Genomic DNA, 27,797 nt, shown 5'->3' with positions numbered 1-27,797 from the left:
TATTTGGAATAGGGAGCATTTCTCTGCCGCTAGGGGCTGCGCGAGGTGAAAAGTGTAATGGCTGCGGAGCTCAGAAAAGTCTGTCATATGTCACCATTAGTGTAGCCAGAAACTCATTTGTGGGTGGGCCAAAGAAAAAGTAAGTGGGCCCAATAAATGTAATTGAAAACAAGTATATTTTGTGTGTGTGTCCTCCGCATGTGCCCTAGCTTCATAATAATAATAATGCGCTCCGAGCTTCAGCGCTCTGGCCTGCGCGCGCTGTTGTAATGGTGTGAAAATTAATTTAAGATACTTAAATTAATAGCAAAAGTTTATTTATTAAACAGAAGATTCAGTAAGATTCTTTTCATTCGATAAACTGAAAATGCAACCCTTTTCTGTGTTTCGTTTCAATAACGAGGCAAGTTTAAAAATGAAGAAATTTTATTACTAACAATTTTAAACTGAAAGATTTGAATCGACAATCATAAAATGGCAATTCATAGATGGCAATTTCGATGACAATCCTTAACAGCTTTGACGTTCCTGTCTTTCCCCAGATGCGATATTGTTGAGGAATGCATGATGACCCAGGGAAAATTTTACTGGGCTTAGATTGTATCATGCGTGTCTTTGCAGCTGGATGGCTGGACATATCTGTCATGTAGAAATGATGATGATGATGATGATGATCTGTCAGACTCACCAATGCACACACACACACACTTCCCCAGTTGTGCGGTGGGGAGATCCAGGCTTTGTCGTCACAAAGCCAGTAGTAGTCACTCAAAACTCTGGTGCCCTGGGGAGGCGGGGTTAGTTGAGAGCAGTTGGTGGTGCTGTTGTTCAGGAGTAACCGGTGGTCGACCTTGGTGTAGGTGCACCGTTGGTTCCTAAGAGTCACATTATGTGAGAAGTCTTGAAAAAGGAGGAGGTTGCTGTTGGGGTGGTGGTGGGTGGGTGGGTGGGGGTGGGGGGTGGGGGTGTTCCCCACCCTTCTACATCCGTTTCCTACCACACAGACAGGGAAAAACTTGTCTGGGAGGTGGCTGGTCACTACCAGGCTTGGGAGTGATGGAAGTTGGGGCCAAGTGTGAGCAGGTGTAGCAGTTAGACATGTTGTTCACTTTGGCTGTGAAGTTCATGAACTTCCACCAGGAGTTGGTGGAAAACTCATGGGGAACCCACCGTGTTTTGTAGGAGAGGTCATGTGTTTGTTGTGATTATGAACATCCTTAACCTCTTTCTCATAGACCAGCAACAAAGTTATGATTATTCCTACCAGCATCAACACGCCGGTAGCGAACCAACACTTCTTGTTTGGCTCCATGTTTGCGGCTTGGCTAACAGAGCTCCTTTGGCGATCAACTTTAACTTAGGAAAAAGGCCTCTGGAGTCTTCACTGACGTTGAGACGGGGAGACCACTATAAGGTCACTTCCCCCTTGGAGTCAGGCTTTACCTCTTCCCTAGTTGTTAGTCATCCAGGACTCGCTGCAGCTTACAGTGACTGAGATGGATCCATGTTGATCTTTCAGCTATCTTCACTGCTGTGGGAGTGGTCAGGAGTTCTTGGAATGGTCCCTCCCACTTTTGACTGGACCACGCTTTTCCTTTTGATGACTTTGACACCCAGTCCCCAGGTTTCACTGGTTCTTGTTCCTGTGGAGACAAAGAATCTGCAGGCAGTGAAAGTTATTTTTTCATTTCTTTTGTGCTGAGCATTTTTCTCATGTAGTCTGCTAAAGTTTGTTCTTCATCTGATCTTTCTAAGTCTGTTGAATGTCATATCCAGTGTTAACCCACACTGATGTTTAGATTTAATCAGGGGTATGCATGGACCTTTGTGACACGCTTTACGTCGACCCGGAAGTTGTGGGACTGAAACTGTAGTAGTAGCTGTGCGTGTGTTAGAGTTGTTGTTAAAAGTGAGTCAGACAGTACGGCAAGTCTCCTCATTCACTACACATGGTGTCAGAAGTACACGAAAGAAGGAGCTACTGAGATGCCGTGGCCAAATTCAATCCGCCATCCAGCTTTGCTTTCGGTAAGCCAGGGAAATGGTCCGAATGGCGTCAACGTTTCCTCCACTACTGGACGGCGATGAAGCTGGGGGAGAGATGATGGAGCAGTTCAGGTCAGCTGTCTGATATACGCCATGGGGCAAGAAGCCGAAAACATCTTCCGGTTCTTCGTCTTTGACGACGTGGCTCACGGAGATGATTTTAACCGAGTGCTAGCCAAATTCAACGAGTACTTAATTCCCAGAAGTAACGTCATACATCAACGCGCATGCTTTCACCAGCACACACAACGGCGGGGGAGAATGAACACTGGTTCATCAAGCTGCTGATGGGTTTGACGCCGATGGAGTTTAAAATAGACACCGGGGTGGACGTAACAATCATCAGCGAAGAAGCTTACCTTTTAATCACACCTACCCCACAGCTGCAGCCAACACACATCCCATTGGACAGCCCAGGGGGGAAGATAAAAAGCATCGGCCGGATAAAATGCATTGGCCGGATCCAGAGCTCAGTCACCTAAAAAGGCAAGAAATATCCACTCACAGCATATGTTGCACATGGGAGATAAGTGAACAGCTGAGCAGAGAAAAATCTGTGGAAATGAACCTGGTGAGAAGAATTGAGGAGGCAATTTACCAACAATCCCAGCCATGCGGGGGACCATTTGGTGACCATTGAACTTTAAGACAGAACCAGTAAAAATAGAGCTGAAAAAAAAATGTTGCACCTTATGCAGTATTTACTGCCAGGCAGGTTTCCCTCCCAATTCCCGGAGTTCCCAGAGTTTTCCAAGAGTCTGGACTTCAAGCACTGCACCTCGAGCCCCCACCACCCACAAGGTAACTGCCATGCAGAATGGGCCGTGCAAAATGCCAAAAAAATACTGAAGCAATAGGACCCTGTGATGGCCCTGATGGTCTACAGATCCACACCCTGCTCCACCACAGGTTATAGCCCGGCGGAGCCCTGAGTAAAAATCTCCAACCCAAATGGCCCGATCAATCAGTGGTGAGAGAGAATGACAGAAGAGGAAAGGCAAAGCAGGCTTACTTCTACAATCATTGCCATGGATCCAGATCACTGCCACCACTGCGCCCTGGGGACAGAGTGCTGTCCAAGCTGGACCCTCAGGTATTGCGGGCTTCACCGGTAGTCATGACCGGAGAGAACATCAGCCCGAGATCCTACATCTTACGCACACAGGATGGGGACACGCTGCGTCGGAACCAACGTCACCTGCAGCCGGAGCCGCTCTATGATCCCACTGCAGCGCAGCCCTACGGCACACAGACACCACCTGTGATGGACTGTCAGCCCCTGACTTCTGCCCAGGCAGGAGCCAGTCCAGCCACCCAGGCTTCATCGGATGACCCTCCTCTCACTAACCAGACTGTGACGAGGTCGATTGTGTGTCCAGGCTGGTTCAGAGACTGGTCTTATAGTCACCCTTATGGCCTGTAACTGAAAAGAGTAACTAGTTTCAATGGGTTAAGTTGCGACCCTGATCACTCTGTTAGATTAGTTTTGCAGGATAAGTTTATTCATTATATTTTGGGCTAACCGCTATTTTAATTTGATTCTCAAGAAGTATAATTAGACGGAAAAGGGGGGAGATGTGTTCCCGAGCGCAGCCACCGCTGCAGCGCACCGCTCCCCACAGGGATGGGTCAGATGCGGAGGACAATTTTGACCACACCAGTGTGCGCAACAACGATGGGACTTTAATAGTCTTTGTTAGATCTGCATTCTGGTCTTTTGAAGTGGTCGGTAGGATTAGATCATTCAGTATCTTCATTTTGTTCTATTAAAGTGTACAGTTTTGTAAAGCATTCCCTTATTTCTATGTATGTAACCTTGTTACCTTACGGATCCCTGGTTTTGTACACATTCTGCTCCGCTTGTTGTTTTTGTCGTCTGTAGGTTAAGCGTTTTGACGAGTTACTTCCTGTGTCATAGAAAATCTGTTTTAGAAGTATTAATTTATTTCTGAGTTTGGGCTTTTTATTTTTCTTGAAAGTAATTTCAGTTGTATTGTTTTGTGTTGTTTCTCTAGTTCTGCCAGTTTCTGTTCTACTTCTTTTTTCTATTTTTTAGAAGGGTCAGTTTTGCAGTTAATTAGCCTCAGAACTGCTTTGCAGGCGTCCCAGAGTATTTCAGGTGTAAATGCATCGTTATCATTGTCTTCACTGTACACTTTGATATACCGTAAATCCTCTAATACAGGCCCCGGCCTGTATTTGACTCAAGCTCATCAAGCACCAGGCCTTTATTGGAAGGAGGGCCAGTATTAGAGGCAGGCCTCTATTTCTATTTGAGCAAAATGAACTAATGGTTCGCTGGAGTTTTTGACAATTAAAATTGCGCCCACATTTTTAAAGTTAAACACATTTCTTTTAACAACGGTAGTTCCTGCTTCAGCCATCTCCCCCCTCCCCCTGCTTCAGCCCTCTCCCCCCTCCCCCTGCTTCAGCCCTCTCCCCCCTCCCCCTGCGCAGCGGCCGCAAACTCACTGATGCGCCTGCAGCCTCTCGGAGTTCCTGCTGCTCTAAACATTAAAATAATTATTTCATTTTCTGTTCCTCACTTCTGATGACCTTCAATGGTGTCTGTTTGTTGCAACAGCAGGTACAAAAACTAACTTGTTTTTATTTGACTATTTTTCTGTCCTGTCTGTTTATTATCTTCCTGCATCTCCTCTCAATCCTAAAGAAAAACTGCTACCTGGGTTCATATATATTCACCTTATGAGTTACCTTTGAACTGCAGTTCTAAAAGATCTACCGACCGCAAAAACAGCGGAGCGCTCGCTGTTTGGCGGCCGTATCAGTGATCAGTGCGTCGGAGGACAAGGTGATGCCCGCAGCGCCCCGCTCCACAGCATGCAGCGAAACGCATCAGGCGCAAATAAAAGACAGAAAACATTAAAGGAAATGAACTGACACTGAACGATCGCGTGTTAAATTAGTTTTTGAGGAGGCGACACCTGATTGTTACTGTGGCCGTACTCAGGAGGCAGACCTACCGACCGCGAAAACAGCGGAGCGCTCCCTGCTTGCCGGCCGCATCAGTGATCTGTGCGTCGGTGGACAAGTTGATGCGCCCCGCTCCACAGCAGCGATACACATCAGGCGCAAATAAAAGACAGAAAACATTAAAGGAAATGAACCGACATGAACGATCGCGTGTCAGTACCTACGGTCTGGCACAGCGCGTTGCTGATCACAGAGAATGTGATCATACGATAATTCAATAGGGAGCGTGGTTTCACAGACGCGGAAGTGATAGCATCGGTGAAACGCCGGCTGCTCTAGGAAACCCCCGAGCGTTCGAGCGTCAACGAAGTGACACGGAAATGCCGGGCTTTCCAGAAGTAAGTAAGATAACTTACTATGAGCTGATAGTTCGTTGGATTGATCGGTAGGTTGGAAACTCTGATCATGAATCTGAAGAAACAATGACTGAGTGGTGAGCTGGAAAGGCGACTTCCGTTTATAGCCGCGGTTTGTGATGTAGGTGCGACGTGGAGGGAATCCCCGCGAGGGGCATGCTGGGAGTCCCTACTTCACGGATTTTCACCTATCGCGGCCAGGTCTGGAACGCATCTACCGCGATAAACGAGGGATTACTGTAGTTCATACACCCCCTACTGCTGCTCTCCAGAGTGTTCTGCAGCATAATCAGCACGTTCTCTTTGAACTTGATAGTGTAATGACCTGGGTGGGGTTGTAAGCCAGGTGCATTCTGGGTATTGTGTTATATGTGTTTCCTATCGTTCTGCTAGTTCCTATGTGCTGATTTGCGTGTTGTGTGAGTGTTATGTAAACCACAGGGAAGGTGATGTGTGTTCTGTGGAGCGGGTTAAATTAGCATGCTTAACTGACACCGTGACTCTGTGTGGTAGGAGCGTGATAGAGGATCGTGTCTGTAGCGTTACAAAGCGTTGAAGAAAAAGCCTAATAAATGTCTACGTGAACCCCTACTCCCTCCTGCTGGTTGAGTTGTGGACTACAACCTTGCCGCTGGCACGCTCGTACTTGCTTGTTACCACATCCCATCCGGCCACAATAAGAAACCGGCCATTATTTACCTCCGCTGACTCCGGCACCGGCCAAAATTGGAGACCCGGCCTTTAATTGAATACCGGCCTGTATTAGAGGATTTACGGTAATGCCTCATTTCTACTTTAATCATCCCTTTAGGTATACTAGAATTGAGTCTACACTTGTTTTAGTTTTATCAGTTTTTATTTTCATGTAGACGGGGCTGTGATTTAGAGCTGGGTATCAATTCAAATTTTAAGAATCGATTCAATTCAAATTCTCAAGAATTAGAATCGATTATTACGATTTGATTCGATTCGATCCAATATATCGATTCAGCTCAGCAAACTCTTCTTTTGTTGTTACCCTAATTACATGACTATGTAGTGGTGTAGTATATTAACACTGTTAACATTCAACAACAAATTAATGAAATATTGTTAGTTTAAAATTGCTGCATGGCCCAATCCTCCTCTCACAAACATGCTGTCAGACAGAATTAGCAAACAGGTCTGACATGGTCTCGGGAAGGTGTTTGACCCAAGGCATACTCAGAATCACCACTCGAGACTGAACTTCTTAAAAGGAATAACAAAAGGCTTTATTTTAGAAACTAAAGGAGCACCACAAAAATGGGCGAGGGACGGGAGACGACGGCTCGACCGGGAAGTTGGGAGGAGGGAGATGGGGATCCTGAGGGGGGACAGAGGTCAGGTCTGGAGGTGGCTCTCGGCAGGTGAGCTCGGAGGGTTCGGGGTTCCAGGTGGTGGGTGGGCGGTGAGGTGTGGGCTGGTTGTGGGGAAGAGGAGCGTGATCCTGGGGGTGATCCAAGGGCTTTTACAATTACCGAATGTTTTATTTTTGTTGTGATTCTCCAAATGAAATCATTCCGTCTGTATTCATTGTATAATAACCATGTTCTAATGTAAAACATTCAGGTTTATACATTTGTTAGGTTTGTGATTCTAATGTTGCCCTAGTTTTTCTCCACTATATTATAAATTACTGTTTATTTTATATCATATATTTATTATTATATCATTATATTATATTATCTTATGTTTGAATGCTAATTTTGTATTTATTATTATTGTTGTATCCTTGTTCATCACTTTGATCAGCTGTCATTTTAAAATGTGTTATAGAAATAAACTTGGTATAATATATTGTTTTTTTAAGTAGTTTATAATTGAGAAAACACAGATAATATTTCATGGTTGTTAAAACATATAAACTTTAGTTTCCTATCCCTACATGGCAACCCCACCGTAATTACTGCAGTAATCAAATCTGACCACAGGATGCCACTGTTACTCAATTCTTACATAGTTTACCTTTAATCTAAATTTAAATCTTTACTTCTTCTACATGTGGCCTTATGTTGTACTAGAAAGGGCAGGAGAAGAGAGGTGAGTTTCATAGATGAGGTGTGAAAATAGAGAATTATAGGAGAGTTGGTGGTCCGAGGAATGGGAAATTTGATTTTAAAACACCCTAATGACACCATGGATAAAGGTAACAATGTTTTTTTGCCTAGTTCAGAGATGATGGTGAGGGCTAACTGTTGGTTTTTTTGTGTGTGTGCGCGCACGCGCGCGTGTGTGTGTGTGTGTGTGTGTCTGTGTGTGTGTGTGTGTGAACATCCATAAGTCTGTAAGTTAACTTAAAGTCACCATCTCACCGGCTGTGCTGCCGGAGTCCCCGTCTCTATAATGCTCTTACAGAAGGCTCAGAGTGTACCTAAAGTTGCCACATTTCTTTATAAATCGTTGTAGAAAATGATGCAATGATCAGTCCCAGTTTTAGCATCAGTAAGCTTTATAATTGAGGCCCTTGTGGTTTTGTTTAATTTCTAAATATTGGAGATCAACAAAAGAAGACAGCAATGTTGCACTACTGGTCAAAAGTAAACGTAGCAGCAGCACTTGGGTGTAGTCTCAGTCACAGTTTCTGTTCAAGTCTGTTAAACATGAACGACTAAAGTCACAATCGTGTAAGGAATTCAAATGGAAATAACCCCACCAAACATAAAGACGCAACAAGTCAACTAGTCCCAAAAGGTATGATAACACTCCTGTGACCCACTGCTGTTGCTCCTACAGGTTCATCTACGAGACGGAGCACCACAATGGCATTGCGGAGCTTCTGGAGATCCTGGGGAGGTAACAGTCCATCTAGTATGTGGAACCGTTTGACCTCTGGATGACCTTTGACACATGCTCTCTTGTTTTTAGCATCATTAATGGCTTTGCTCTGCCGCTGAAAGAAGAACACAAGATGTTTCTGATCAGAGTTTTGCTGCCACTGCATAAAGTTAAGTCTCTAAGCGTGTACCACCCTCAGGTAAGGCATGCCTTTCCACCTACCAACACCTGGACCATTCTGGGTAAATGTTATGTTATGTTGGGTTGTAATTAGGTGGATTTTGCGCTGTATGTCTACAGCTGGCCTACTGTGTGGTTCAGTTCCTGGAGAAGGACAGTAGCCTGACTGAGCCAGTAAGTTTGCTGCACACATCATTTTCATTGAGCAGTTTGGTTTATATGGTGATTAAACTATCTTCTTTTCCCAAACACTTGTGTCCCCCACAGGTCATCATGGGCTTGCTGAAGTTCTGGCCAAAGACTCACAGTCCAAAGGAGGTCATGTTCCTGAATGAGCTGGAGGAGATCCTAGATGTCATCGAGCCATCAGAGTTTGTTAAAGTTCAGGAGCCGCTCTTCAGACAGCTCGCCAAGTGTGTCTCCAGTCCTCACTTCCAGGTAGCAGAAACATGACCATAAGCTAGAACCAGAGCAATAGTCTGAGGAGGTTCTGATCAATGCTTTGTGTTCAGGTGGCAGAGAGAGCTCTATATTACTGGAATAACGAGTACATCATGAGTCTGATCAGCGACAATGCAGCTAAAATCCTCCCCATCATGTTCCCCGCTCTCTACAAGAACTCCAAGAGCCACTGGAACAAGTAACACACACGAGCACCACCCAGTACACCTGAACACACACCTGAACACCACCCAGTACACCTGAACACCACCCAGTACACCTGAGCACCACTAGCTTTCAAGAACTTTAGAACTTTCTGTAGTCTGCTCAAGGTGGGCGCATTAATCCCAGTCATCACAGAATTGGTGTAATCCAGGCAGGAGGTAATAAATGCATGAATGAAAGATACAGGATGCGGGCGTTTGAGGATGGATTTAAGCCGTGTGATGCGGCAAAGTAGATAAAAAGAAAGACCTGTGAGTGGCATTGACTTGTGAAGTCATTGAGAGGTCAGAGTTAAGTTTCACACCTAGGCTGGTGACACATTATTTAAGTGAGGGAAGAGCAGGTACATCTGTAGCACCATTTGTGTTGGTGGGGTTTAAAAGGATGGCCTCTATCTTGCTATCATTTAAACGTAGGCAGTTAGTGGACAGCCAGGTTTTGACCTCAGACAGGCATTCTGCCAAAACAGTAGATGAGTGCTGTTGATTCAGTTTCAGGTAAATTTGGCAATCGTCTGCGTAGAAATGGTAGTTGACGCCATGATTGGATAATATCCTTCAGAGAGGAAGCATGTATTTTTAAAAAGGAGAAGACCCAGGATAGAACCCTGAGGCACCCCCCACAAAAGTGGGACATTGGGAAAGGAGCACTCCTCGATACGAACTCTAAAACGTCGACCAGTGAGGCATGATTTGAACCAAGCAAGGACAGTACCAGTGACACCCACCCGTGACTCAAGCCTATGGGGTAGGATGGTGTGGTCTACAGTGTTGAATGCTGTGGTCAGCTCGAGTAACAGTAACAAAACTTAAGAGCCAGAGTCCATTAAAATCGGGATATCACTGAGAACCTGAATGTGGGCTGATTCTGTGCTGTAATTTGGTCTGAAACCCAGTGATGGGAATAACGCCATATTTTCAGTAAAGAGTAATCTTATTAATTACCGTCTTCTTTTGTCATAATGCTGTTTCCGTTACTCATGAGAAAATGCATGTGTTACTAGAGAAGATGGTACATTAAAGTCCTCCATCAGATTTGTGCCTCTTCTAGTGTCATTTTAATGGATTTTATTTATTTATTTAACCATTACTAGATTACCAACAACAGAAATGCTACTTAAAACTCACAATTATGTGTAGCAGGAAAAATTACAGTACTGTGCAAAACTATGTTTATTTTAATTTAACTAGACTGAAATACCATTTAAAGGCTCAGGAACCTTTACAGGTGTTTCTATTTGCTGATTGGGGCCTTGTTAATTATCACACAGTGACATTTTAATAGTCTTGATTAGTGTCATGTTCCTGTCTGTAGTTCCTCCTGTTAAGTGTCCATTTATTTCAGTTATTCAGTTTTATAAAAAGCATTTGCTTATGTTCCAGTCATTAGTCATTTATACTTCAGTACTGTAGTCATTTATAATTCCATCTTTAGTTCTTTTTTAAAACACAGAAAAGGTTTCTTTTTGCCTTGCTGACGGTTTCGTTTGCAGCTGCAGACTTCCTCAGAGCTGACGCTGATGGTGACGTCACTTCCTACTCTGTTTATCCGTGGGCAGCAGAGGATGTTGTCGCCCTCTACTGATACAAACAACAGAACCAAGTCCAAAATATGCGAGGCTGAGTGGGTGGGTGTCTGGACCCAGGCGCGCAGATAGGTTGGGGGACGGGGGGATCCGTCCCCCCCAGATTCAGATCGACCCCGATCCGTCCCCCCCAACTAAGGCCAGAAAGAAAACAAAATCGGAGGTTAAGCTCTTGAAGCTCCTTTTTCCAATTACATTGAATGCAGCGTAATGTAAACAAACACCGACTCCAGAGGCACCAAAGTGGTTGCTGCTAGGATGCAGGATGAAGCAAAAAAGGCAAGCAACGATTACTGCATATTTAAAAAAGACCAACAGTGTAAGTAGGCGGGACCGATCTGTCTGTTTATGCATGTTGGTTCTAGTTTCAGTACGTTGTTGTCAGTGTTGGGACTTACTCGTTATAAGTGCCAAAGCCTCATTGCTGACTTTAACAAGTCTCATCTAAAAAATATGATCCCTCATGAAGTTACTACTTTACACCAGAAGATAGTGGAGATGTGGAACCTTCAGGCTGAGCACAGTTTGGGAGTTTTTAGAGCTTGAAAATCGCCTCCCGCCTAGAGGCTCCCAGTCGGGGAGAGGAGGAGATGTGTGCAACATGAAGAGCGCAAATATTAGATAAAAAGTATAATTGCCGGCAGGTCTGGTCTTTGTTGACTGATCACTTTGTCTGCTAATGACTGACTCTGATTATGAAGCAGAATATTGACTCTGATGAAGAAATTCACTCATCCAGCCGGGAAGATTGACGCTGCTGCAGCATCAGACAGCTGGTGCTGCACGAGAGGTGTGTGGAGCTTACAAGCTCCAAACGTTGGGTTTAATGTTGGTTTAACATTCTCTGGGATGAGATGGATGTAGAAATGATGGTAAAACACCGCAAACGTGACAGACGTAGCGACAATGTAAAAATAAAGCCGTAAAAAGAGGCAGATACTGATGCGTTCTGTATGGAAGTCAAGTGTGTCACATAATCATAAAAAAGGTGAAATATAAAATTTAAAAAGAGATTTATATATTTATATATAAATTAAACCTTTCCAAATATAATGAAAAATTTCTAAATAAGTTGAAAATACGAAGGAACATTTGTTGGTCAGGCTGAAAAGTTTGGGAACCACTGCTCTAAGTGATAAGTGAATTTCATTTTTTAAATATATTTTATGTGCAGTTTTTTAGGAATTTTATGTTTTCTGTAAAGATTGGTATGCTGACAAACCATTTAATGTTTTGCATAAAGCATGAGGTTTTGGTTAGTAATTGATTGTAAGAATAACAAATGACTGAATTAAATAGTGGGGCGCCTCTGTCAGTGTGACCCAGGGCAGCTGTGGCTACATCGTAGCTCATCACCATCAGTGTGTGAATGTGTGTGTGAATGGATGAATGACACACTGTAGTGTAAAGCGCTTTGGAGTCCTTACTCTAAGAGGCGCTATACAAGTGCGGATCATTTATTATTTATAGTGTTGATCAGGCAGAGCTTTGTTGCCAGCGTTCCACTGCATAATGGCTTCAAACACGTATATAAAAGTGTTAGTTTTTACGTAAACCATTGGATGAAATTACACAAACTGACTGAGCTCTAGTTAAGGCGCTTGCAATAGTTTGTGTATGTGTACATGCATGTGTGTGTGTATGTGTATGTGTGTGTGTCTGTGCGTGTGTGTGTGTGTGTGTGTATTTGTGTGTGTCTGTGCGTGTGTGTGTGTCTGTATGTGTGTATGTGTTTGGGGGAGGGTACATTGGAACTTTGTCCCCCCCAGTTTGAAAATCCTATCTGCGTCCCTGTCTGGACCTGTTGCTGGAGACCGTAAGAGTCTAAAAAGCCACTAACAAGAGGCTGTCGGGGTAGAAGATATGTATGTTAACATCAGTGTTGTTGTTTAAATGAAAACGATGACGAATTAATTCTGTTGACACCCTTTTTTTCATAACGAAAATGAGACGAGCCCCCCCCTTTCCCCTTTTTTCCCCCCTGCAAACGTCACACATGTAGCTCTGATACAGGACACGTTTGAGTGTTTTTAATAACAGCGGGTTTGCTGTGGGTACATATGTGAGTCTTGTCCAGAGCTTAGAGTCAAAACTTGACACAAAAGTTCAAACAACAGATGTGTGAGATTATGGCAGTATTTAAAAAACACACTTAATATATGACAGAGAAGCAAAAAATACTACACAGCCATGTAATAAACAATATAATTCTTATAGATAGCAGTAGAAGTGTGTGTAATTCATATACATACCGTATCAATAAAATTCAGAGAGAGGCTGAGAGAGCAAGGAGATGAAAGTCTGGATGACAAAAACACAACCAACCATCCATTAGAACTGTTAGTGATGTTCTGGTTCTGTTGGATTTGTGTCTACTTTCTGCAGATCTAGAAGCTGCTTCTTGTTCATCCTTTATTGTTTATTTTTGCGAACTCTCCCCATCTCTCCCTTTCCGCTCCCCCTTTCTCTTTCCTCTCCGTCTCCGTGTCCTTTGGGAACAAAAACAACCAAAAGCATCTCTAATAAAGTTTAGATATCAGGTGTAGGATTACGACTGAATCTATAACGCTCTACCTGTGAGAGTAAAACTGTTTTCTGTACTCAGACGTCAGTTCTGGTTGCTTTACAGCAGGACAGGACTTAAAGGAGTTAACTTTATTTGTATAGCCTTAATTGATCTACTACTTGTGTTGAGAATTTTTAAATAGTAACTGAAGCTTTCCATGAGCTAAAACCGCTGAAAGAGGACCGCATGTAGAAATTTTATCTGGAGCTCCTCTTCTGCAGTTAGAGAAGTGAGATTGGCCATGTGGACTGTCTTCTCTTCAGAACCACCAACTTAACCAATAACATCACGTCTGACGGCCGTGGCATCAGCATGAGTGCTGCACATCTTTGTTTAGCCTAGTCTTATTAGGTCAGGCTCACCATCCACTAATCACAGCCTCCTGTAAAAAGATAGAAACATAGTTAAAGGTGAATTATGTAGAAATTAAGTAAACAAAAAAATAGAAAGGTTACTGCAACCACTTTAAACAACTCTGGAGCTTTTTGCCGACCGTCGTCAAATTACAATTATGTGTGCTACAGCTTTAGCTCTCAGGAGACCCCCCCCCCCCCCCCCCCACACACACACACACACACACAAAAACACACAGATGGTAAACACTTGTTACAACCCTCCTTCCTTTGTTTTGAAAGGAGAAAAAGTGACAACCCAGCAGCTGGATATGGAACATTTTCCAGTAGGACCTTCCTTCCTAAATGACTGAAACATTGAGTTTCCGCTTTAGTCGGTAACAAGATGGCGCCTGTGCTTGGCTTAGCCGCAGTCACCGGCCACTTTTTCAAACTTTTGTCCACTAATCTCCTCTTTTCCACCTTGCTCCTGTCTGCGATCTTCTTTAGTAGTGTTCCTGCTACCATCTCCTATGATCGCCAGACTCTTTTGTCATTCCATTTGTTCACGATCGCCCAAGATGCACCAAGGATGTACCTCCCTGTTTGTTTATCTGAGTGGCGCACGGTCCCGAAGCCAAACGATGATCCCAACCAGCACGCCCCCAGCGATGTTTATCCGGTCCCGGGAAAACGTTGGAGGAAAAGAGGTAAACTAGCAGGAATCCAGGTGAGAACAAGACTTCTCTTAAAGCGTGGTTTATCTAGTAAACATCGGCGTGATCTTCTAGCTTCTTGTCCTTGGTTTGGCGACTTGAGCGCCACTTCCGCATTCCCGCCAGGCCGCGTTGCGGCGTCTCCGTCCAAGTTTTTTAAGGTCGGTTTATCCTCATTCCTCAGTGTTTTCTCCTCCTGTTCCCTCCATAAGTGGTTTTTATAAACACCGTGGATCTAACCCTGCTAATTTACGTCCACTAACTCCAGCTGTTTCTGTAGTTTCTTAGCGCCATTGCAGAAAAATTGAGCGCTTGTGGAAGAAAACCCATCTCCACGTCCATCTGCTGCACCTAAAGGATCTTTTGACATCCTTTAACTCTGCAGTCAGAGATGCTAGGGTTTCCTATTTCTCCAACCTGGTGTCTCAGAGCAAAGGGAACCCCAAGGTGCTGTTTAACACCATCAGCAGCATCGTGTCTCCTGCCTCTCCTACAGCCTCCATCCACTCTGTTACAGACTGTGAGAACTTTCTGTCTTTCTTTGTGGACAAAGTCAATAAGGTTAGATCTAGCATCTCTCCTTCAGCCTTATCGCTGCCTCTCCCGAGTCCAATCAGGCTCATCATCCTAGATAGCTTTGCTCCTGTTTCTTTGCCTGAGTTAACCAAACTAGTTAACTCTATGAAGACCTCTGCATGCCCCCTCGACATCTTACCCTCATCTTTGTTTAAAAGTGCTTTTCTGTCCATCGGTCCCAGCGTGCTCTCTATAATTAATGCTTCTCTGGTTTCTGGTCAGGTCCCTGCTTACTTTAAGAATGCTGTAATCCACCCGCTTCTTAAAAAACCAAGTCTCGACCCCTCTCTCCATAGCAGCTTCAGACCCATCTCTAAACTTCCGTTCATCTCCAAGATCTTGGAAAAGGTTGTGGCTAAACAACTCTCAGCTGCTCTTGATGAACATAACATCTATGATAGCTTCCAGTCAGGGTTTCGTAGAGCTCGTTCTACTGAAACAGCTCTTCTTAGGGTCTCTAATGACCTTCTGACTCACAGTGATGCAGGGGACTGTTCTGTTCTGGTCCTGTTGGACCTGACTGCAGCCTTTGACACTGTTGACCATCACCTGCTACTGGAGAGGCTGTTTATCCGGTCCCGGGAAAACGTTGGGATCTGCTCTGGAGTGGTTCTCCTCTTATCTCTCTGAGGGCTCCTTTTCTGTGGCCGTCTCCAAGTTTAGGTCCTCCACCACCTCTCTTACCCATGGTGTCCCACAAGGTTCTGTGCTGGGGCCTCTGCTCTTCCTCCTCTATCTGTTCCCTCTTCAGCACATCCTGAGCTACTTCAAAGGAATCTCCTACCATCTTTATGCAGATGACATCCAACTGTACATCTCCTTTAAGCCCCATGAGATGTCTAAGCTGCAGCTGTTAAACACCTGCTTAGACTCTATCAAAACCTGGATGGCTGGGAGCTTTCTACAGCTGAATGAAGATAAGACTGAGATCCTCATCTGTGCCCCAGACAAGCTGGTTCCCAAAGTCAGAGACTCTCTTGGTCAGCTTGCTTCTCACACCAAATCTTCCATCAGCATGACCTTTGACCCAGCTCTCACCCTGGACTCTCATGTCAGTTCTCTTGTTCGCTCTTCCTTCTTCCATCTCAGGAACATTGCTAAGCTGAGTCCCATTCTGTCTCGCTCTGAACTTGAGACAGTTATCCACACCTTCATCTCCTCACGCTTAGACTACTGTAACTCTCTTTTCACGTGTCTGAGCAGAACCTCCCTGAACGTCTACAGGTGGTTCAGAATGCCTGTGCTCGGCTTCTGACCAAGTCCTCCAAACACACCCACATCACCCTGCTTCTCTTGCAGCTTCATTGGCTGCCAATCAACGTCGGGGTTCATTTCAAGATCCTGGTTCTGGTCTTTAGGGCCTTACATGGACAAGCACCATCTTACATTGGTGATCTTCTTAGTCCCTACACCTCCAGGTGTATATATATATAAAGTAAATATTCTGCACCTTAAGGATGCATTCATGCTTCACTTCGATGCGGGAACTCTATACAAAACACAAAATAAGTATGACATTTACTTTGTTTTGTTGTATTGAGAAACCCCTGCAGAACTTACAAAATACCTTAATTTTAAATTGTTTATTTAACCAATTCATAATTTTTCCTAACTAATTTTAACCATGCTTTTTCCCTCACAGGTATGAGTTCATAATCTACATTTTAGAACTTGTAGGGAGAAACTCACGGTAATGTAACGTAGTCTGCTAGTTAAGGATCAGTGTGGTTCTTAATTGGATGCACCGAAGACACATTTTGACTTTCTTCAATGTCTGCTTTTGCAATGTGTTCCAGGGCAAGATCAACATTATCCCACTACGTAATATCAGATATGTGGTCTAGCACCACATTTGCAGTATTTACAGCCACGTTCGAGTAACAAATCTCCATTTTGTCACTAAGTTGTAGCAAAATGGAAAATTTCCTTCTCTTCCTTTCTCTTTCCTCAGGGTAGTATTTATGCTATTAGACGATTAATGAGTTAAAAAAGCAACATGCTACAAGGCCAGCCATGGCACTTATGGCTTCTAGGGGCACGAGTTCTGCTGAAAGTCAGTACCAAGTCCGGAACAGAAGCCAAAACTGAGAACAGAAGCAGAACCCAGGACAATATAAGCATAAAATTACCCAAGGCAGTTATAAAGACAGATTCATAACCAGGACTGAGATCAACCTGCAACTAATCTAGTTACAATACATTTGAACACAATAGGAGAATACCTATTGAATTGCAGACATCACTACATTGATCTGTGGTGCTGTTTCCCCTCCTTTTACCGTAGAATCTTCATCAACTGGTCAGAGTAGTGGTGGAGACTGCTCATGAACACAGGATAAATCCCGACTGTATCTGTGTCTGTTCAACCATTTAATTTATCTGTATCTGCACTTGTGGTGGGCGGGGCCTAAACCAGGACTGGGCGTGGTTTAACCGGAAGTAGGTGGGGCTTCAATCAGTACATTATTTGAAGTCTGAAATAGATATGGATTGATCAGAAGTTGCTTTATGTATTGTTTATTAAAAACTTTACAGAGCAGCCTCAGAATTGAGATTCAATGTTTTCCATCCCAATAGTAAAGGAACCATTACAGAACAAGTTTTTCAATAAAATCAGAACATGAATATTGTCGTGATTTGGTGATTTATAAATAAAGCTGAATTGAATATTTAAGTGCATGAAAGTGTACAACTGAACTCATGCAGCAGGAAATATGAACTAGAACACGACACAGCTTTTTATTTAATTAGTTTATGTATTTATTTATTCAAACATTTTTGGCTTTTTTTCCTACACAAAATTAAGCAAAACAAGGTGTGTGTGAGTGTGTCGGGGGGGGGGGGGGGGTCAGCAACTGAGGGCCGTCTGATGGTTTTGTGTGCAGGGAGGGGCAGGTGCTCTGTGTGACTGGCCAATCACAGAGCGTGAAGACGGGCAGTTACCCAATGAGGACTTTACTTCAGCAAGATTACAGATATTCACGGGTTTTACTCGTTTTATGCTCGTACTCGTCAAAAATGCTTTGTCCAAATACTCGTTTCAGACGAGTATCTGGCTCATCCCTTCTTTTTAGACACGAGAATGTCAATACAACTCAACAGGAACTATTCCTATGAAGAAATCATGGCCTGTCAGGAGGGTAATCAGTAACAACAGTAAAATACGAGAGGTTATCCGACAACACAGGATTTTCTTACACCTAAACAGTTCACACCTTGTTCCTGAGCAGTCTCTGTATGAAGCTTATGATTTTCCTTTGTTCTTCGATCAAATGCTCCTGCATATTGATGCATATAGATTTAAGGAATTCACTTTTACACAACAATGCTAAGTAAACCGAGTAAAGGGATGAGCTGCAACCAGAAGGCAAGTTGCCCAGAATCCAGTAAACCGCACAAAGTTTTATGTTTTTGCAAGATGTTCCTAGCGGGTTGCACATTTCAAAATTATCAATATAAAGACATAATGAAAATCTGAACTCCCCGTTTGAATAAAAATATTATTCTGATGATTCTCACCGTCCTGAAAACATGTAAGCATGAATTTAACAACTGCTTTTATGGTTGTCAACCAGCTTTCCAACAACGTCTTTACGTTGAAGTAACTACTCCAATAACTTCAGTAATGGGGTATATTGAAAGGTTTTGTTAGTTGTTCCCTCTAGAACATTTTCTTCTGGCTCAACAACATAAAACTTATCGTAGTAAAATTCATTTCTCCTAAATGATGTTTTCAACTGATCCTCCTTTCACAATATTCTTCAGAAGTGGATTTTTTGTATTGTATTCAATTCTTTATTTCACTCAAAGTTTAAATATACAAACTTCAAATCAGAATATAAGCATTCAAGTGAAATAGGGGGAGGAAGAAGAAAAAAATCTTATATGACCTACCCCCTTTAACTAAGACAAGATAAATAACAAAAAGTACAAAATAGCCTTATACACAAAAAATAAACCGCTCTCTTACTTCCACAAATAATATCACTACTAAAACATTAATCCTCCATCCTCAACTTACGAAATCATACGATTTTAGCTTTTTATCTTTATACATTTTTTTGAATTGATCAGTAGTTGCACATTTTTTTAATTCATCATCCAGGTTATTCCATAATGTCACACCATATATTGAAATACACATTTGCTTTAATGTAGTACGAACAAATATCCTTTTAAACTCTGGTTTCTTTCTACTCTTATCATTTTTTGGGATTAAAACAAAGAACCTTTGTAGATTAGTTGGCAGCAAATTATTTCTAGCCTTAAACATAATTAGTAAAATTTTCAAGTTAACTAAGTCTTTGAATTTCATAATTTTAGATAGAACAAAATATTTGTTAGTATGTTCTCTTGGATTTGCTTTATGTAGAATTCGCAGAACTTTCTTCTGTAACAGAAACAAAGGATTAGTGTTTGTTTTATATGTATTGCCCCAAACCTCAATACAATAAGTTAAGTATGGGAAGATAAATGAGTAATATAATGTCTGAAGCGTTGTAATTTCTAGAAAACCTTTGACTTTGTTTAAAATTCCAATACTTTTGGATATTTTTTGTTTTATATATTTTATATGGGATTTCCAAGTAAGTTTATGGTCCAAGAGAACCCCTAAGAATCTGACTTCATTTACTCTATCAATTAAAAAACCATCAATAGACAATTTAACTAAATCATTAGTTTTTCTCTTACCAAAAACCATGAATTTTGTTTTATTCCAATTGAGAAATAATTTATTGTCATTAAACCACTTCTTAAGTTTAGACATTTCACAAACCATATTTTGAATAATAATTTCTAAATCATTTCCAGAACAAAATATATTCGTGTCATCAGCAAACAATATGAACTGTAATACTTTGGACACATCACAAATGTCATTGATATATAGAATGAAAAGCTTAGGGCCCAACACTGACCCCTGTGGGACACCGTGTGTAATCTCTAGTGAATCTGAAATTTCATCATCTAACTGTACAAATTGATTTCTATTGGTCAAATAACTACTTAACCAGTCATGGGCGATTCCACGTATCCCATAATCCCTCAGCTTGGAGAGTAAAATACTATGATCTATTGTGTCAAATGCCTTTTTTAAATCAATAAACAACCCCACTGTATATTGTTTTTTTTCTATTGCTGATGAAAGTTCTTCATTTAATTCCAATAAAGCCAGGGATGTAGATTTATGTGATCGAAACCCATACTGACTCTCACTCAGGAGGTTTTCCTTCTCAATAAAGTTATCTAGTTTCTGAACAAACCATTTCTCAAGCACTTTAGAAAACTGAGAAAGCACTGAGATTGGTCTATAATTATCAAACTTATGTCTATCACCATTTTTAAAAATTGGAATTACTTTTGCAGTTTTCATTTTTTCTGGAAATGTACCACTCTGAACAGACAAATTACAGATATAAGTGAATGGTTTGACAACATAATCAATAGTTTTCTTTACAATCATCATGTCAATCCCGTCACAGTCTGTGGATGTTTTATTTTTACTTTTCCTAACTATCGTCAAAACTTCATTTTCACTTACATCCACTAAAAACATAGACTGTAAAATTTTGCTCCCTCCTTGTATTTTTCCAGCTTCATTAGTTTGTGTTTCCAGAGATTTGGCCAAACTTGGTCCTATGTTTACAAAAAATGAATTAAGTTCATTTACCACCTCAGCTTTATCCCTCAAGATCTTATCTCCGTTAGTAAAGAAATCTGGATAACGGGCATGCTGAGACCTGGATCTTATGACACTATTCAGAATTCTCCATGTTCTTTTCATGTCACCTATGCTTTCCTTCAGCCTTAAATTATAATGATCTTTTTTTGCTTGTCTTATTAATGATGTCAATTTATTTTTGTATATTTTGTACTTCATTTCTGTGGCTTTGGTTCGGTATCTGACAAAATCTCTGTATAATTTGTTTTTCCTTTTACAAGATTTTAGTAGTCCCTTAGTTAACCACGGTTCTACATTCATATTTATCTTTTTTCTACAGACAACTACAGGGCAGTTCTTATTATATAAAGATTTATATGTTTTTAAGAACGTATCATATGCCACGTTCACATCCTTACCATTTTCACTGTATAATGCAGTGCACAACTCATTCACTAGCGATGCACTAACCTCAGTATTATGTACCTTTAGAACAGCCAAAGTTAAACTGTTTAAGGGGTAAAGCAGAAGTAGTGAATAAAAAACGAAGCCTCTCAAGTAAATGATCCATTAGTACATGTGAACAGACCTCCAACTTTAATAAAATCAAGGCGAGGTTTTGAACTACAGCTTCCTCACTAACTGCACCAGCTTCACCATGCAAGCCAGAAGACCCTTCGTCTGCAGACTCCTCTGAAACGTCATGGTCACTTGTAAATTCAGTTCTCTTCACTGTTTCGTTTTTTAAATCTCTTAACGTGCATGTGGAATATGTTCTACTCTTGTGTGTCTGGAAAGTACCTTATACGTTAGTTATGAAAGAACAATCTACTGTCTCCAACCTCTTGAGATGTTTATTAATATGGAGGAAGTATTCTCTGCATGTTGAAAGGTGGCTTTCAGGACAAGAAGGGCAAGTCAGAGTAACATGTCCTACAGTGCGAGAGGGTTTAGCAATATGTGCATGACTTAGTTGAGTCCTAAGACCGCCCCATGCTTTCAAGGTACAAGGACAATGACTGTAAATGCATGGATAGGAGTGTCTCAGACCAAGAAAAGTGTTCAGGAGTTTTAGGATTTGGTCCCTTTTAGATACAGTTATAGAGCAAAGCTTACAACACCTCAGTCATAACCTACGAGACCAAATAACAAAATCAAAGTTATAAAATTGTGTAATCAGCAAAAAGCAAATGATAAGAAATCATTTGGTACCTTCAACGTGCACTTTTGGAGTATAGCTCACAACTGCACAGCTAGAGAGGGAGGGAGAGATCCCCCCCCCCCCCCCCACCAGCACCACAATACATCAGTATGATGCAGTAAAACCCATGTAAAAGATGGTCTAACCTTAACAATCTTGTTACATGTAGAAATAATGAATATTAAACTTTTAAACAACAAAAGTTAAACGTTCTGCGAGCACGAGACACCCCCCTTCCCTGACACACAGGCAAGGGAGTCAGTTTGTTTTTAGAATTGCTGGGGACAATAACCATACACTTGAGTGGGGTTTAAAAATTGCTGGGGACAATCATTAAATAGGCTAGCATATTTAAGTATTCATCAGTTTTTAATGTTTCACTCCAATATGCATAGTAGTGTATTGACAGTTATTAAAAATCCTGTTTTGTTTTTCCAACGGCACTGAAACCCCCCATTAGCCTGTAAGCAAGGTGGAATCTTTACATCCATATAGCTAGCCTAGCAAAAAAGATCTTGTATTATTATTATTGTATTATATTATATATATCATTGTTATATTATTTGTGACTGTCAAATGAGATTTTCGTCGGATAGAGGAGATTTTGGGCATGTACACATGGCTAATGTGTGTTATCCAGCATCACACACTGTTCAGATTTAAAAGACAGCGAAGCAACTTAACACTCACTTACGAGAAGTTAGCTTCTATTAGCGACATGCGAATGGAAGCATTATCACCCATATAACTTGCTTTTCTTTTTAAAGCTACAGCTAAACTTCTCACAGAACACTCCCAAGAGCCCTCGCATGTCAAAAACAAGTCACAAAAGCTACTTAACTCAGTGACTTAACATATTATTCTGCTTACGTGTACTCACCTCCACCAGCTACATGCTAACAGCTGGGGTGGCTGTAAGCACGCCTGAAGGACCCCTGCATTAATTGCATAAAAATATCACCTTCTTTTGGTGTTAAATAAAATATAACATTGCTTACCTCTTGGAGCTAAACAAGAATAAGGGATTCTTGAGCAGTGTGGGTGATGTGCTCTCCTGCTTATCACAACTGCTGACAGCTGCATGCAGGACAGCAGGGTAGAGTACTCAGCATAACGCAGGGCACATTTTCAGAAATGTTACAAATTAATTAATTGATTACGGTTTTATTATTATTTAAAGCTCAAGTATAAATAATTAGATGCCAGTTGCGACATTAAAAAAATCTGCTGGGAGCAGACGTAGGTTTACGATCTGAGCTGGTAAAAAAAAACAACTCATTTTTTGAAAGTGGGGGGGACACAGCTGCCAATCACAAATTTTGCCGGGGACATGTCCCCGGCGTCCCCGGTTAAAATGATGCCTATGCACACGGGGGTGAAACGGTCTGCAAGTAAGGGAAACGACTCCACGGTAGCCGGCTCTGTCTCGCCCTCACTCTCTTTGGGACTGTCTGCAGTGGACAGCTAAAGTTCACCTAGCTTGAAACTGCTTGTCAGAGTTTGAAGGTGCATTAACCCTTTCAGGCTCAAAATAAGTTTTGGTAAAAGGACGAACAACTAAGTCCTTCAGGGGTACTTATGAGTTAAAATGCTCATGAAATATGTATGTGGAGTAACCAGGTAGGTAGGTTTTAACGTTGTAAAGCTGCAACACCTGCCTCCGGAGGGTTAAAGCTGTTGGGGCGATATTCAGATGTACAGTAGCTGAATAAACTAAATTTGATGCTAGCAAAGTGCTACAAAATGCTAAAACATACAAAACACATGGTCTATATTTTACTGGAAAAATATATGTAGTATATTGTCACAAAGTACTATTTAAATGATATTCTAGTAAAAATACAAAGAAACTGATGAGTGTTTTCCAGACCGCATGGCCAAGCTCACAGCAGAGTGGACGATGAAGAAAGGCAACCGCACGTGCTGAAAGGTTGTGGAAAGGCTCTTTGGATTTAATAAAAGGCGTTCAATACATTTTAGATGTTACTGTCATTTAGTATTCAAAATGCTTCTATGTGATTAAATCAAATGTAACATTATTACTTACATCCTTAAAATGAACATTTGAAAGTATATTGGTAATAAAACTATGAATGAAATAAAAAAACTACGTTAAATTTTTTAGACTGCAAAGTTAAAAAAGGGTGAGTTGATGATAGTGAATACTTGAGCTATAATCTACCGGAGAACAACACAGAAATAAAATAAGCAAAAACGAGTCGCGAGCAGACGGCAAGCCGAGAACGCCGGCGCCATCTTGAAGAAAGGACACCTGAGCACCACTTTCCTGATCTGGATTTGTTGTCGCTGCACTGAAAAGAAAGGGTTTGTAGGACCTGAATGTTACTCCTAAGAAGATAGAAAATAAAGAAGGGAGAACAGAAATGTAGAACCACAAACAAAATCCAAACTAGCCTGGGCCCACAGGTGACCTCTGCATGGTGGATCTACAGCTATTGACTTTAACCTGAGCATCTCCTCCTCCTCTCCAGGACCATCCACGGTCTCATCTACAACGCCCTGAAGCTCTTCATGGAGATGAACCAGAAGCTGTTTGATGATTGCACGCAGCAGTACAAGGCTGAAAAACAAAAGTAAACAACAACGATGTCGTCAAGACTGCGTGCTGACATGTGCACAACCCTAAAACACTCTGAGATGATTTTGTGTGTGTGTGTGTGTGTGTGTGTGTGTGTGTGTGTGTGCGTGCGTGCGTGCGTGCGTGCGTGTGTGTGTGCGCGCGCGCGTGCCTGTGCTCTGCAGAGAAAAGTACAAGCTGAAGGAGCGGGAGGAGATCTGGCTGAAGATTGAGCAGCTAGCCCGGCAGAACCCACAGGTACTAGTGCTGGGTACCGTTAAATATTTAGTCACGATACCTGTTTTTTTACACTGACACCTTAATGATACTTTATTTAGATACCTATCTATTAAGTTTCTAAGAGAAAATAAAATGCTATAAGTATTTTCTTGTATGAAACTAAAATCACAGCAAACCTTCATTGTACATGTCCAATACTTAAATATGTGTATGCAAATAAAAGTAGTATTTACATTTTTGTGCAAAACAAAACCTAACAGCAGAAGTGGAAAGTAACGTTTTACATTTACTTGCATAACTGTAATTGAGTAGCTTTTTTATGTGTTTATACTTTTTAAAGTCTGTACATGTGGGTAGATAAGCCTGTGTAATTGGACTGTAAGGTGCTAGAGCGTCTCTACAGCTATTAGGACTCTGGAGTGTCGGCCAGAACACTACTCTATAGCCAGGATGGATATGCTGGAGTCATTGGTATGAGAAATATCCCAGATGTGCAGAGAAGGAAGACACTGGGATGATTTAAACTGGTGTATAGAAGTATCTTCATAGTACAACAAGGTGCAGCAGTTGGGACAACAAGAAAGCATTAAATACCAAGATGGAGGTGCGGTCTCTGCAAACAGAATCAACACATGCTGTAACTTAAGTAAGTTAATCTAGTAGGACCAAGCCCCCACAGTGCGGCTCAGAAAATGGTCTCAACCCCGAAGTACCAAAAATTGCAGTTCCACCCTCATCCGCTGGAGGCTGGTGTCAGAAGCGAGCAAATCCTCATTGACTCCCATGTTAAAAATACCAATTTCACAGCAGAAATAAACATGTTTACAGCCTGGTACCAAAACATGTTTTTTGTTTAAATTACCGTAAATCCTCTAATACAGGCCCGGGCCTGTATTTGACTCAAGCTCATCAAGCTCCAGGCCTTTATTGGAAGGAGGACCAGAATTAGAGGCAGGCTTCTATTTCTATTTGAGCAAAATGAACTAATGGTTCGCTGGAGTTTTTGACAATTAAAATTGCGCCCACATTTTCAAAGTTAAACACATTTCTTTTAACAACGGTAGTTTCTGCATCTTTACTGTTGCCCTGCTTCAGTCCTCTCCCCCTCCCCCTGCGCAGCGGCCGCAAACTCACTGATGCGCCTGCAGCCTCTCAGAGTTCCTGCTGCTCTAAACATTAAAATAATTATTTCATTTTCTGTTCCTCACTTCTGATTACCTTCAATGGTGTCTGTTTGTTGCAACCACCAGGTACAAAAACTAACTTGTTTTTATTTGACTATTTTTCTGTCCTGCCTGTTTATTATCTTCCTGCATCTCCTCTCAATCCTAAAGAAAAACTGCTACCTGGGTTCATATATATTCACCTTATGAGTTACCTTTGAACTGCAGTTCTAAAAGATCTACCGACCGCAAAAACAGCGGAGTGCCGCTGCTTGGCGGCCGCATCAGTGATCGGTGCATCATCGGAGGACAAGGTGATGCGCCCCGCTCCACAGCAGCGAAACGCATCAGGCGCAAATAAAAGACAGAAAACATAAAAGGAAATGAGCCGACACGAACAATCGCATGTTAAATTAGTTTTTGAGGTGGCCACACCTGATGTGATAATGTTACTGTGGCCATGCTCAGGACGCAGATGTCTGGAGCGCGTCAACAATCAGAGCTTTGCATGCACAAGCTGGTTAAGGTTAGGATGGGGGTGAGGGGAAGGTTAGATTGCAAGAGGGAAAAGGTTACAATTTGGTTAAATGTCCGTTTTACGGCGGGTGTCAGTACCGACGCTCTGGCACAGCACGTTGCCCCCCCAACGCGCAGGAGCTTGTCACCTGCTGACAGCAGGCTGCTGTCTTTTCCGAGGGCTGCATCTTGCCGGTCATTATCACGTGACAGCGACTAGTTGATAATGGGCATAAAAAGTCACTATAGTGAAGTCGACTAGTTCATACAACCCCTACTGCTCCCCAGTGTTCTGCAGCATAATCAGCACGTTCTCTTTGAACTTGATATCAAATTTTCGCCTCCTCTTCGTCTACGCACCTGCCAAATCGCGGTCTGTCACTGGCAAATCAAAAGTGAGACGGATGACACAACCGCCCCCCCCTGTGGTACTTGCTTGTTACCACATTCCACCCGACCACAATAAAATACCGGCCATTATTCACGTCCGCCGACTCCTACACCGGCCAAAATATGATACCCGGCCAATAATTGAATACAGGCCAATATTAGAGGATTTACGGTATCTAGTTTACACTTATGACAACTCTGAGGGGGGTGAATTTTTTTCTCACTCTTCTGTTTAAGTGTATTAAAAGCCTAAAATTCTGTATAATTAATGAGCATTAGACCCACGTGACCACAGAGCTAGCTCCGTGGAAAGGCCTCGGTAGAGCCTCGGTCTGGCCTGGAAACTGTTTCGGGATTTTGAGTCTCTGTGCTTGTGTATTCTGTTTTGGATATTTTTTGTGCAATTGTTGGACAAAATGACTTGCTGTGGCATTAATTGCACTAATAGAGCGTCCAAGGATTCTCCACTTCATTTTTTTCGGTAAGTAAAATTATATGTATGTATTTTAGGTCACTGCCGCCTTTAAACTAGCTGAGTTTATCGAAGTAGATAGCTATCATTTTAACATGTAGCATGTACTGTTTAACCATGAAATGTTAAATAAAGGTAAAATAAGGTAAAATAATTAATAGGGCATATGTCGATGGGTAAAAGGGTAAAACCCAGTGCATTTAACATAAAAATGGGTTGAAATATGACGGAGCTCTTGGAGGGTTCTCCCCGGCGGTCAGCCCGATGCATGTCCGATGCGGCGCCTACTAGCTGCTGCGCGGGCTGACCGCTCGTGGAGCTCTCGGACTCGTAGAGAGACCTGACCGCAGAAATACTGCAGCTCAATTCCCTACCTAAATGCAAAGTTTGAGAGACGTGGTTCACTTAATTTAGCTCATAGCAGTCTGCACTGCCTTCGGGCTAATTTGTCAAGTTCACAAAATGTGGAACGTAAGGGGATGTAAGGTTAGAATCAGCGGCGAATCGGAACATATCTCGAAGTCCAAGTATGATTTGGTTTTGAAATACACACAACTCCACCTCTCTTCCCTTTTTTGGAATTGTCTGGGCTTGACGGAACCTGTGACACGGTCAAAATGGCGGTGGTGGCCACCTCCCATTTTAGTACAAAAACTTATTATTGGAGTCTATGGAAACCCATTGTCTATATATTTATGTCAATGAGTAGGACCCACTTGTTGCACACCGACGTGTTTGTCTGAAGGGTACGGGTGTACACTT

General features: G+C 42.1%; 1 protein-coding gene across 2 annotated transcripts in view; it reads left to right on the top strand.

The window, feature by feature from the left end:
* The window catches only part of ppp2r5d (protein phosphatase 2, regulatory subunit B', delta), a 63,011-nt gene that overhangs the window by 20,087 nt on the left and 15,127 nt on the right, over positions 1-27,797 (top strand). For both annotated transcript variants that reach the window (XM_054750445.2, XM_070542651.1), the window contains exons 8-14: positions 8,151-8,210; positions 8,283-8,391; positions 8,493-8,546; positions 8,640-8,810; positions 8,885-9,012; positions 24,169-24,270; positions 24,440-24,512. In XM_054750445.2, coding sequence (XP_054606420.2) covers positions 8,151-8,210; positions 8,283-8,391; positions 8,493-8,546; positions 8,640-8,810; positions 8,885-9,012; positions 24,169-24,270; positions 24,440-24,512 — 697 coding nt within the window. The remainder of the gene's footprint in view (positions 1-8,150; positions 8,211-8,282; positions 8,392-8,492; positions 8,547-8,639; positions 8,811-8,884; positions 9,013-24,168; positions 24,271-24,439; positions 24,513-27,797) is intronic.

This window comes from Nothobranchius furzeri, chromosome 12 (genome assembly GCF_043380555.1).
Source record: "Nothobranchius furzeri strain GRZ-AD chromosome 12, NfurGRZ-RIMD1, whole genome shotgun sequence".
Lineage (NCBI taxonomy): Eukaryota > Metazoa > Chordata > Actinopteri > Cyprinodontiformes > Nothobranchiidae > Nothobranchius > Nothobranchius furzeri.
The sequence above is the reverse complement of the archived record's forward strand: the minus strand, read 5'-3'. Positions and strand labels throughout refer to the sequence as shown.